This window comes from Pleurodeles waltl, chromosome 3_1 (genome assembly GCF_031143425.1).
Source record: "Pleurodeles waltl isolate 20211129_DDA chromosome 3_1, aPleWal1.hap1.20221129, whole genome shotgun sequence".
NCBI lineage: Eukaryota > Metazoa > Chordata > Amphibia > Caudata > Salamandridae > Pleurodeles > Pleurodeles waltl.
Window position 1 is genome coordinate 837,403,555 of NC_090440.1, and position 12,295 is coordinate 837,415,849.

General features: G+C 46.7%; 1 protein-coding gene across 2 annotated transcripts in view; it reads left to right on the plus strand.

Annotated features, from left to right (window-relative positions):
* TSG101 (tumor susceptibility 101) overlaps nucleotides 1–12,295 on the plus strand; it is a 175,036-nt gene that overhangs the window by 77,765 nt on the left and 84,976 nt on the right. The window contains exon 6 of one of the 2 annotated variants that reach the window (XM_069223749.1): nucleotides 9,686–10,665. The exons of the other annotated variant lie outside the window; for it this stretch is intronic. Coding sequence (XP_069079850.1) covers nucleotides 9,686–10,560 — 875 coding nt within the window. The 3' untranslated portion in view covers nucleotides 10,561–10,665. Of the gene's footprint in view, nucleotides 1–9,685; nucleotides 10,666–12,295 lie in introns of those variants that run through there. 2 annotated transcript variants of the gene reach the window in all.

Genomic DNA, 12,295 nt, shown 5'->3' on the forward strand with positions numbered 1-12,295 from the left:
TCCACCGGATTCCAATAATTATTCAGTGGGAGTCCCTGGGTCCCCATATTGAGAGAGTGGGGGGTCCATAGAAGTCAAAAGGTTGGGAACCACTGCTTTAGTTTATTGCATCAAATCTGCTTTTATCATTTAGTTGTTTACTGTCACATATAACTTACCTTTAAAAGTAATTTATTGCAATGTAGTCCCATCAGCGTCTCTCCTTCACTGTTGTACTCTGGTTTCGAGGCTGCTGAAAAGGTGGCTCAAGATGCTCCTCTTCAGAATTCGTGTCACTCATAGTGAGGGGTAGTCCTGTCCTGGTAGCTGTGTTATGCAAAATGGCGGCATGTTGCCACCATTTGGCAGGCTGACTCTGGAGTATACTGTTGTGCACCTCCACTTTTGTGAAGGCACCGAAATCTAGATTTGAATATGCCAAATATACGTTCTGTTACAGCCCTATTGCATCGATGAGCAGTACTGTAACATCTTTCGTTTTGGTGTGCTGGGGCTAAGCATGGTGACAGTATACTACACATTAAGGCATATGCACCTTCACCTGGAAGAAAAACATACTCTGTGAGCGTGCTTAAAATTTGCATTTGATTTACACAATCATTAAGTCACTACTTAATAAATAGCAATAGCAATATCCTCAAACTCCCCTTTTTCCAGGTGTCTGTGTATTCCACTGTGCCTAAAGATGTATGAGTCATGGGTGCTCCCTGGGAATCGTGACACTATACCAGTAATTAAGTTATTTGCATCACAGACAACTTGTATGTTGAAGGAATGCGTATTTTTCTGACTCCTAAACAGGTATTGTATATTGCCTGGAGGACAGACTGGAACAGGTGTTTCATCTATACACCCTATAACATGGGGTATTTTGGCAGCCCTATAAAAAATGTAATTTTTTCTTTGAATTTCCTCTGCATTCCTGGGTATGTAAATGTACCTGTTGATATTTTGGAGGATGGCGTTTAGAAAATTCCTAAAAAACACGAAAGCGCACTTTGGGACACTCCACCAGCAACAGCATTCACGCCCTGGTACCTGCCAGAGGCTAAAAGGTATAATGAGTATATTACCTGCACATGAGTGGGGATACAATTGCTGCACAGAGTACTGCTTTCAAGATGTCATTTTAACATTTCAGTTAAATCTAACATCACTTCACAACCTGTATTTCTCAAATATTTTCTCCTCTGTCTGTTGGAAAATGATGAGCTTGGTTCTAAATATCCTCTCCTGTCTCCTCCTCTGCTGAATAACCAGTAGTCACATCCTCCTTGAAATTATGGAAACCCCTGATACATTCTGGTCCACCTTTTGTGAGGTGCACACAGTTACCACCTAAAATACATTTGTGTTAAATCGCATTTGCAAATGGTGCAGTTTTGCGACTAGTCACTAATTGTGACAGACTTGAACATCATGATTGCGAGTTGCAATTATCATATCAGTAATTGTGACTCGCAAAGTTTGGCCACGAAAAATACTGATACGCTAAATGGTCACATCGCTAAATTTGATTTGCGAATACCTTTTGTACATGCCAAAATGCCTCTTTTGTATTTGCAACCAATTTACGAGGAGCAAAATCTTTGTTCATTTAGCCTTTCGCTCTCCCCGACCAGCAACCTACAAAGTGTTTTGATGCTGGCATCACATGGACACACTTTCAGAGGAATTGTGTAGCTGCATACTTCTGCAGTTGTTGCAATATCTGTCAGTTTTTTTTTTTTTTTTTTAAACACTTATATAAATAAAATCACAGCAATCCAACCATACCTCTACCAAGGATCTTGACCTTTCTGTACAATGAGTGCAGTATCAGTCTTTGCTTCATTTTAACATCTGACATGTTCTCATAGCCAGTGTTATACAAGTCTAAGGCGACATCTGTGTTTATTCCTGCTTTCCTGGGACTCAGCCAGTGAAACTCCGAAAATTCTCCATATCCCCTGGAACATTCAGGATCATATGACCCTTCTCTGGCATCTTCTTAAAACCAATGACCTGCTTGATAAACAAAGCAGCCCGATCTCCGCGCTCAAAGCCACAGAAAATGCCCAAGTGTCTACTGCAACACTGGGCAACAGCATCCTACAAACATGTAGGGGTAAGCTTTCTCTTCCCACCACCTGGGTAAATACAAAGTGTGCACCAACTTGGTAAATACAAACTGTGCAGTCTCCACTAACATGGCCATAGCAAAACCACATTTAATCTTGCACTACCAGGATCATTTGATACTCCAGCAGTATCTTCTTAGAAAAAAAATCACATGCACGCTTTCCAATCCTGCTCCCAGAGAAATACAAAGTGGGCAGTTTGCAACACTCAAGAGTCCTAGGAATCGTCCAGGTTTCCCACACAACACCAAGGATGACAACACTTCTCCTGGCAGCCTCCAAGTATGTTTCCTCCCCTCATTCACTCCTTGAATCTGACCCTGAAGGTATCCCATTGCCTGAATGTCCTTAGCAAAGAGTGAACGAAGACAATTGTGTCACCTTTTTGGCCCTGGAAGAGCCTAGAGCCAGCACTCTTGCCAATTAGGAATGGCGGACCACAGAGTACCCAATGTGTACTTCATCTTGCACTCATCAGTGCCTATCCCCACACTTACTCATACAGCACAGTCATACCATGTCTGCACAGCACACCGCATCTCAAGAATTATTAATTTCTCCACTCTTATACAGCCTATACCTCACCGTACCTGATTAACTTATTCAGGCTAACTTGCTACAGCTAGGCAGACAGATTGTTCTAAAACTAGAAAACTCTAAAAACTAGACTCATCTAGGCTTCACAAGTAAATTCTTGTAGTAGATAAATGTATGACTGTAATCCACCGTCAACTGAACGCCTCCAAAACCGATATCATCACATGGTGACAATGGAATAAAATAAGTACTTGATGTGGCACTAAAGGCATCAGTTAAACTTTATTATGCAGTTCCTAATTTGATAATCTGACTTCGTGGTTAGGACCGCAGAATGGCAGAGTGTGAGAGACTGAGTTTATCCACGCAGTTAGTGACTGCCTGCCCAACTCCTGGCTAATTCACAGTGCCTCATTCAACCCTCCAATCCCACTAGGGCGAAAGGTGATTATGGCAACCTGAACATGACAATCCGGCTCCCCAGGAAGACCATGGAAACAGATTGTACCCCTTTCGTACTATTACTCATGTATTTCAAGGAAAGACAAAAAGAGGTGAAATACAATTTCAATGCATTTATTGGAACATTCGTGTATAAAGGGTGAGCTGCAATTATCGGACAGATGAGTCAAAGCAAGGTAATCAGCATTACGAGCACCGTAAAGAAGATGAGCAATCCAACCATGATGTATGTGGTGCTAGATGTACTATAGGTTCCAACCTAGCCCAGTGCCTACTCTGAGAGCATAGTGGTTGTAACCCCCCTGCCCGGCCTGATCTAAGGGATTAACCCCAGCCCCATGCCTGAAAAGTGTGTCAGGAATCAGCCTGTGGTGTAGATGGCAATCCTCTCAAGGACCTGGCAGATCGGACTGCCCTCTGCCCTCTTTGGGTCAGTGTAGCGTTTATATAATAAATTATACCACATTGGAAATACAGTTCCAGTGCAATGCTGTGTTCAGCTGATAGATGTCTCCTGAATGGCGACACAAACTACCATGCCCTGTACCATATTCCATAGCCTTGAACATAAAGTACTGACTATATGTCATTTAAAGGGTAACTAGAAAAGCATGTTCCTTGCTTTCCTAGAATAGAAACAAATTGATAAAATGTATAAAAGCCATCGCTAAAAAGTAGCCTTACCAAAATGAAAAAAATATGAATAAAACATGAACTATAAAACTGAACTGAACAGGGGTGACCAACCCGGCTCCTAGAGGTCATCAGAACAACCACCACTCTATTCATGCATGAGATCAAAACCTAACCCACACACTTACTATAGATACAACAGTCGCCCAACAAGGCACTCCCCTATAGCGTCATCTGCTACTCATCCAAAATATGCTTTAGAGTTTCAAAAGGGGAATGAAGTGCTATCCAGATACAATTACAGCCCTAATCTCATCTGTATCTCACTAAACACAATTCACCTGTAAGCACCAAGTCAGGCTTATTACCACATTCCATGCAGTGTTACTCGCTCCAGACATTGCAAACCTTACCACATATTGCAGCCTTGATGCAATCTTCATTAAAAAACCATGGCACATAGGCACATCCTTATACATCTGGGCATCCTTGTTGCCACAGGCCAGAGCATTCAGCCACAGACTGCTCTCGAGACAGGAGCTCTACTTGCATTCATCCACAAGACCTCTTGGCCCTGTGTCTTAGGTGATCAGCAGCATTCAAGTCCGTGGAGATCCACCCATACTGCTTCTTTAAAACCCAATTCTCTATCGTCTGTCACAAAATCAAACCACCTGGGATAAAACAAGGATTTTGTACACAGAATCTCTGACCTCCTTTCCGCTCAATCTCATCACGCTTAATGTGGTACAGAACCTTCTGTTTGAAGGAACACATCTTAGACCATGGCTTCACATTCTATTTACTGCTGCTTAACGATAATGTGCAAGTGTCTCAATATTATGCTAGGGTTATCTCAATCTAGTTCTTTGATAAGTGTAAATTTGTCAACATGCTGAGTTTTCTGAAACGTGTAGATCTGATAAAGATTTCTAGCTGCAGATTCTTTACCTTAGAATTCCCTGGCGTCCGCTTCGAATCCGGAATTTTTCTGCTGAGCAGTAACCTGCTTGCGCCATCAGGTGGCGTCGTTCGGATCCGTGTGCGTCATCAGCATCGTTGGAGCCATCTGTGATGTCACGGTCTTCTATATAGGCACCACCCCGGCATGTGTACTACAGTTCTTTTCGTTCCGCGCCGGTTAAGCGCAGATCCGGAAAGAGCTATCCTTTTTCTTCGATTGTCGAGTTTTTTCGCTTGATTGTTTGAACATGTCTTCTTGAAAGACAGAATTCAAATGGTGTGGTGCATGTCATCGCACCATGTCGGTCACGGATCCGCACAGAGTGTGTCCCTGGTGTTGGGAGAAGGATCACGACTCGACTTTGTGTTCCAACTGTCAGGCCATGGCTCCCAAGGCCTTGAGGGAGAGATCCCTCACACTTCTAGCGGCCTGACGGCCGCCTTCAGTCAGCATGACTCCTCAGAGGTCACGGTCCCGCAGTAGGAGGAGGTCACGGCACCACTCCCGGAGCCCCAAGTCCTCTTCCTCGCATTCGAGGTCATCCGATCATTCAGGTAAGAGGCACAAGAAGAAGAAGTCCAAGTGGACTTAGACTTCGCCACGCCCATAGGCCAACGAGGCATCTAGGGAACGTCGACGTTCTGAGCGCGGTTCCACAAAGCCGTCGCCTGGGCTGACTTCGTGTCTTCCCCCTTTTCCGGGGAGCGCCCCCGCTCCTATAAGAGTTTTACAAGGCTTGTTTTTGAGTGGGCTGCACCCTCGTGTGGTCCTTCTGGCTTGGGTCAGCACAGGCCCCATTGGATTCGAAGTCGGCGGCTTTGGCGCCATTGGGGAACCCAGGCCACCGTCGCCCACTAGTGGTAGCCCCATCCTCATTCCGGATGAGCCGGAGCGACGTCGTACGACGCCGACTTCAATGGCGCTGATTAGGCCCAGATCATTGCCTGAGCCTTATTTTTGAACAGCCAGGCACAGGAGAGGAGTGGGAGGGGTCTGGGGACCCTCTAGAGTATTGGCGAACGAACAGGACTGGTATGAGGATCTAGGGGAAGCCAGTGGACTGGACACGTCTCCAGATACTGGTATGCTTTATCCTCCTAACATGGCTACGGAGGAGGGAGCTTCTTATGCTATGGTGGTGCGTAGGGCAGCTGAGGTCTTGGACCTAGACTTGCCCATGGTGCCAGTCAGGATGAATCTCCTAACTGAGGTGCTTCAGCCGGGGGTGACTACATCAGAGCCGATGTTGCCCTTCAATGAGGCCCTAACGGACGTCCTTCTGGGAACATGGTCCAAACCCAGCACAGGGGGTCCTGTGAATAGGACAGTAGGCTACCCCCATAGACCTGCTCCACACGACCCTAGTTCCTTACCCAACACCCCACCCCGGAGAGCTTGGTGGTCCAAGCCTCCACTTCTCGTGGTGCCTGCCCTTGCGCCCCTCCGGATAGGGAATCCAAGAGTCTGGACCGACTTTGAAAGAAGTTGTTTTCTTCCTACAGCCTGGCATTGAGGTCAGTAAACACCTCTTGCCTATTGGGCTGTTTTTCCCATACTTTAAGGGATACGGTGGCATAGGTGCTGCCCCAGGTCCCGGAGGGCGTACAGGACACTCTCACCCAGGCTGTCAAGGATGGGAGAGATGCAGCCAAGTTTATAATCTAGTGTGGATTGGGTATATGACCGATTTGCTGGGTAGAGCGATTGCATCGACAGTGGCCCTACATTGCCACACCTGGCTACGTTCTACTGGGTTTTCAAGGGATGTCCAGTCTAGTTTGATGGACATGCCCTTTGATGGCTCTCGCCTTTTTGGTGAAAAGGCAGACTCCTCGCTAGAGAGGTTCAAGGATTCTTGAGCTACGGCCAGATCCTTGGGCCTCCCAGCACCAGCTCAACACCAATCTTTCCCTTTCGAGGCTTCGGAAGGGGCGCGGTACCCCGCCAGCCACAATTCAGCCACTGTCCTCCGGCTTCATAGCATCCCGGGAGAGGACGTGGTCGTGGTACCATCAGACCCAGAGTGTCTGGCCAGTGGTCGGCCACCACACAGCCCCCCTCCACAGCACCCAAGCCCTCCTAGTGTGGTTCTGCAAGACCATGTCCGTTCAGTTGGAGGAAGGATTCAATTTCATCTCCCTCACTGGCATTCCATCACAACTGACAAATGGGTCTTGCAGATCATACGGAAGGGCTATTCCCTCCCCTTCCAGTCTTTCCCTCCTTCTCTTCCTCCGACAAAAGAACAGCTGATGGAGGACCATTTAGTTTTGCTAAGTGAGGAAGTTACGGCTTTCTTGGCCAAGGGAGCTATAGAAAGAATCCCAATGTCAGAAGTAGGCAGTGGTTATTATTCCCGCTACTTTCTGATTCTCAAAAAGAACAAGGGCCTTCGCCCTATCCTGGATTTAAGACACTTCAATCTCTTCCTCAAGAAGGAGCAATTCAAGATGCTCACTCTTGCTCAGGTCTTGTCTGCCCTAGACCAAGGAGACTGGACGGTAGCGTTGGACTTGCAGGATGCGTATTGTCATATCCCCATCCTTCCCGCCCACAGGCGTTACTTGCGGTTCCAGGTGGGCTCACCAGTGCCCCTCGGGTGTTCACCAAAGTGATGGCGGTGGTGGCAGCTCATCTGCGCAGGTTAGGGAGTTCAGTCTTCCCCTACCTAGACAATAGCCTGTTGAAGACTCTGACGCCCCAGGCTCTCGTCACCCATCTCCAGACGACAGCGAACCTCCTGCATTTGCTGGGGTTCACTATAAATGTGCTGAAGTCACAGCTGACTCCCTCTCAGAAGCTCACTTTCATTGAAGCTGTTCTGGACACAGTGCAGTATCGGGCCTATCCTCCTGAAGAGCGAGTCCAGGATGTTCAGGTTATGATGCCGATGTTCCGGCCTATATCCTGGATTTCGGTGAGACAGACTCTGAGGCCATTGGGACTCATGGCTTCCTGCATCCTATTGGTCAAGCATGCCAGATGGCATATGAGGGCTTTGCAGTGAGACCTGAAGTTTCAATGGGCACAGCATCAGGGAAATCTTACCAACGTGGTTCAGATCTCAGAGGGAACTGCAAAGGATCTGCAGTGGTGGTTAGTGAACTGAGATTGGGTCTCACAGTAGTGACGGATACATCACTTCTGGGATGGGGCGGCCATCTGGGAGAGGTAGAGAACCGGGGTCGCTGGTCTCAGTGGAATCCGTACTCCGTATCCACTTGTTAGAGCTTTGGGCAATCCGGCTAGCATTAAAAGCATTTCTTCCTGTTGTGAAAGGGAAGGTAGTGCAGGTGTTCACAGACAACACTACCGCAATGTGGTACTGCAACAAGCAGGGCGGCATGGGGTCATGAACCCTTTGTCAAGAGGCTCTGCGTCTCTGGACATGGCTGTAACAGCAGGGCATAACCCTGGTGGTTCAACACCTGGCAGGTTCTCTGAACGCCATGGCGGACTAACTCAGCCGACCATGCTTAGGGGATCACGAATGGTATCTCCATCCGGAGGTGGCACAAGGACACTTTCAGCAGCGGGAGGAGCCTTGGTTAGATCTGTTCTCCGTAGAGAATGCGCAATGTCAGCAGTTTTGCACGTTGGAGTTTCCAAGGGGGCTATCGCTAGGTGATGCTTTTCATCGCGAGTAGAGTTCAGGCCTCCTGTACGCCTTTCCGCCCATACCACTTCTGCCCAGAGTTCTCAAGAAAATCAAGAACGACTGGGCCCAAGTAATCCTAGTGGCTCCGGATGGGGCACAGAGAGTCTGGTATTAAGAGCTTCTCAGAATGAGCATCAGTCCTCCAATCAGGTTGCCTCTTCAGGAGGATCTTCTGTCGCAGCAGCAGAGGAAGGTTCTCCCCCCAAACCTGTCAACTTTACGGCTTCATGCGTGGAGGTTGAGCGACAACAGTTAATGGTTTATGACCTCCGTTCTGAAATCTGTGATGTCATTCTGGCAGCCAGGCGTCCCTCCTCTAAGTCGATTTACACCTGCCGGTGGAAACGTTTTGTTTCATATTGTACAGAGAGGTCTATTGATCCTCTTTCTTCTTCTCTATCTAATGTCCTTTTGTTTATTCTACCACTCGCCCAACAGGGTTTCTCCTTAGGGACTCTCAAGGGCTATCTTGCTGCCTTATCGGCTTTTCTACGCTTGCCCGACCAACCATCTTTGTTCAAGTCTCCCATTGTACAGAGATTCTTAAAAGGGCTTTTGCATATGTTTCCACCTGTGCCTTTTGTGATGCCCCAATGGGATCTTAATCTAGTACTCACTTTTCTAATGTGTTCCTTTTGAGCCTTTACATAATTGTCCTCTCCGGCTGCTCACTATCAAAACAGCCTTCTTAGTGGCAATCACATCTGCCAGGAGAGTGAGTGAGCTGCAGTCTTTATCATCGAAACCGCCGTATCTCACGATATATCCTGATAAAGTAGTCTTCAGAACTCGTGCCTCTTTCCTCCCCAAGGTGGTGTTCCCTTACCATCTGGGTCAAAATATAACCCTGCCCACTTTCTTTGCGCCACCGCATCCCTCTAAGGAAGAGGAGCGTCTCCATCGGCTGGACCCAAAAAGAACGTTATCGTTCTACCTTGCAGCCTGATGCTATCACCGACATAGACACCTCGGCCACACCAGGCACCAGCAAAGGTTAGGACAACAATTACTTGGTTCAGCATATGTGCAGGCAAAACTGTCCTCAAGAAAAAATCTGTTAGCACTCACTGATCAAAATAGTCCATGCCAAACATTCTATTCAGCCCTACAATGCCTTATGGTAGTGGTAGTCCGTACTCCAACTGTGAAGCTTGAGCAAATATTGCAGAATTGTGCATCCCCACATAGACAAAAAAATAAAATGACTAGCAGAAACACTATGTCCGGGAAACTGTTTACTTCAAAATGAAACTGTGAATTGAGACATCCAAAAGAGATATGTAACTGAAATACTGCTCATTGATGTTGCAGATGTCCCTGCACCACATGCAGCAGAAACAGAGACTGGACGGAATGGGGAAAGTCTGCCACGGTCTGAGGTCGACAACATTGTGTCCATAACACCTGCACAACCCAGACGCAGGGCAACCGAGAAACCACTCCCTGAGTCCAATCTGGAACCTGATGACTTGACAGAAGATGCGCTTACACCACCTTCTGAGGATATACGCACCCACAGACGTCAGTCCCTTTTCCAGCACCAATACACTCCCCTTAGGAGACGTAGAGCAGATGTCAGACTAAGCTTAAAGGAAGGTGAAGGCCCATCTATGTTTGGAGGTCTGAAGGCATCAATGTTGAAGGTGCAGCGCTTACAATGTAAACACATGAAATCAATGCACAGGCAGTTGGTGTCTCTCAATCGCAACATGTGTCAGCTAAATGCAACAGTGTGTGAAGGACAGAAAGCAGCAGCAGACAATTTAAGAGAGATGACGAATGCCATTAAGGAACTCTGCACAGTAATGCAGCAGGACCATTTCACCCACCGTAGGCGGCATCACCAATTGATGGGTAGATTTGATGGGTTTAGCAGATCGGTCCATCACCTCACAAATGCAACTGCTTTACTGTCACAACGTGCTGTGGGCATGCAAGTGGAGATGGCACCTTGCAGTGAAGATGTTCCACAGGGGTTGGTGCAGGTGACCAATGCATTGGAGAACATGCAAGCAGCCCGGATGGCTGGGAACAGTGACATAGGTGGTGGGGACAGTGAGGAGGTCTCTAACCTCAGCACTGTGACTGCTTCTGTGATGGAGTGTAGGAGTCCCAGTTCCAGACACAGTGCTGTCTCAGAAGCCTCAACAAGAGATGCCACTGAGCCCACTGACCATTCCAGTTGAGTGCGTGGATGCAAGAAGTAATGGGGGCATCTTCTGGGGCTTTTTTTGTGACACTGTACTACTTAGATGATGTTTACGGTGAAGTATTTGAGTCTAGTACAGATAGTGCTCTTGGACTACCTATGTTGTATGTCCACATATTTGACCTGAAGTTAAGGCAATAAATGTGATACCTGTAACAATAAGGAACAATATGTGGTCTCTTCATTACTTATATCAAAAATAATTCTGCGTAATCTCTGCATGTCTTTGTTTGCCTTCTGCTGCTCTTGATCCATCTGCTGGGTGACGGGATGGTAATGGATCGTCATTCTCATCAGACTCCGTATTTGAGGGTTTCAGGGGTATGCTTCTCGATGTTGCAATATTGTGCAACATAGCACAGGTAGCCACAAGCTTGCAGCAGGTTTCAGGATTGTATTGTAGTGCCCTGCCACTTTTGTGCAAGCATTGAAAGCGACTCTTCAGCAGGCCAAAGGTCCTCTCACTAACACTTCGTGTCCTCCCATTTGCAGCATTGTAACGCTATTTACTTAGTGTAGCTGGATTGAGGTATGGTGTGAGAATGAAGGACCACACTGCATATGCACTGTCTCCTACAATGACAGAAGTGAATATTGAGTCATTGTCATCACTAACCTCACCTGTACACTATGCTACATTGTTCTGTGTTAAATTACCAAGTGGGTATTCTTCCCCAAACTCTCCACCAAGGAGCCGTGTGTATATTCCACTATGCCTGAATATATTGGAGTCATGTGTGCTACCAGGGAATCTGGCCACTAAATCTTTGATGATGTGTGAGACATTGCAGATGACCTGTATATTCATGGAATGGCTCCAATTCCTGTTTCTGTAGATATACTCATTGTCAGATGGTGGACAGATTGCTACATGTATCCGTCCCATCAATGCAGCCAGTGACGTGTGGGAATTGGGCAACCTGATGGAATTTTAATTTTGTGCACAGCAAGTCCTGTAGAGTGTTGGGAAACTTGATGTGCTCAGTGATTTTAGTTAATATTTCATTCAGGAATGCATGGAAGAAGCGTGAGAGCGCACTTTGGGACACACCTCCAGGTGCTGTTATTTCCCCCTGATAGCTTCCTGAGGCTAAACGTTGCAGGGAGCAGAACACTTGCACATGAGTGGGTATTGCATTGGTTCTGTATGTGTGTGTGTCGCTGCATTTGTTGTTGCAAATCAGCTGTTTCGATCTAATAATATGGCTGAATTCAACCTATAAATCTCCTCTGTTTAGTCAAGCAATGTTATGCGCACTCTGAAAATGTGCTCCTGTCTCCTCCTCTCTCTCCTTAAACCTGCCAGGATCCTCTTCCCCCACGACATGACCTAGAGTGCAGCCATTGTTGAAAAGGACAGGTGCACTCTGGACCCCTTTATATAGGTTGCACCGGATTACTTGGCTTGTGTGAGCCAGGGGATTCTCTGGCAATTTGAGATGGTGGTAAATTTCACATGCAAAATCCCGATTTTGGGACCATGTGCAATTTGGGAATGGGTCATACATTGATTTTGCGATGACCTATTTGCAAAATCACAATTTGCGATTTGCAAAATGGAGTCGCAATTTTAGGCAATGGCAATTTTTGTGATGCCTTAAAATTGCCCTGCAAATGCCTTTCATACATTCGGAAAGACTATTTTGCATTCGGAAACTGGAATTTTGCTATTCGCACTGTTTGCAAATGGAAATTACTTTGATACATCTGGC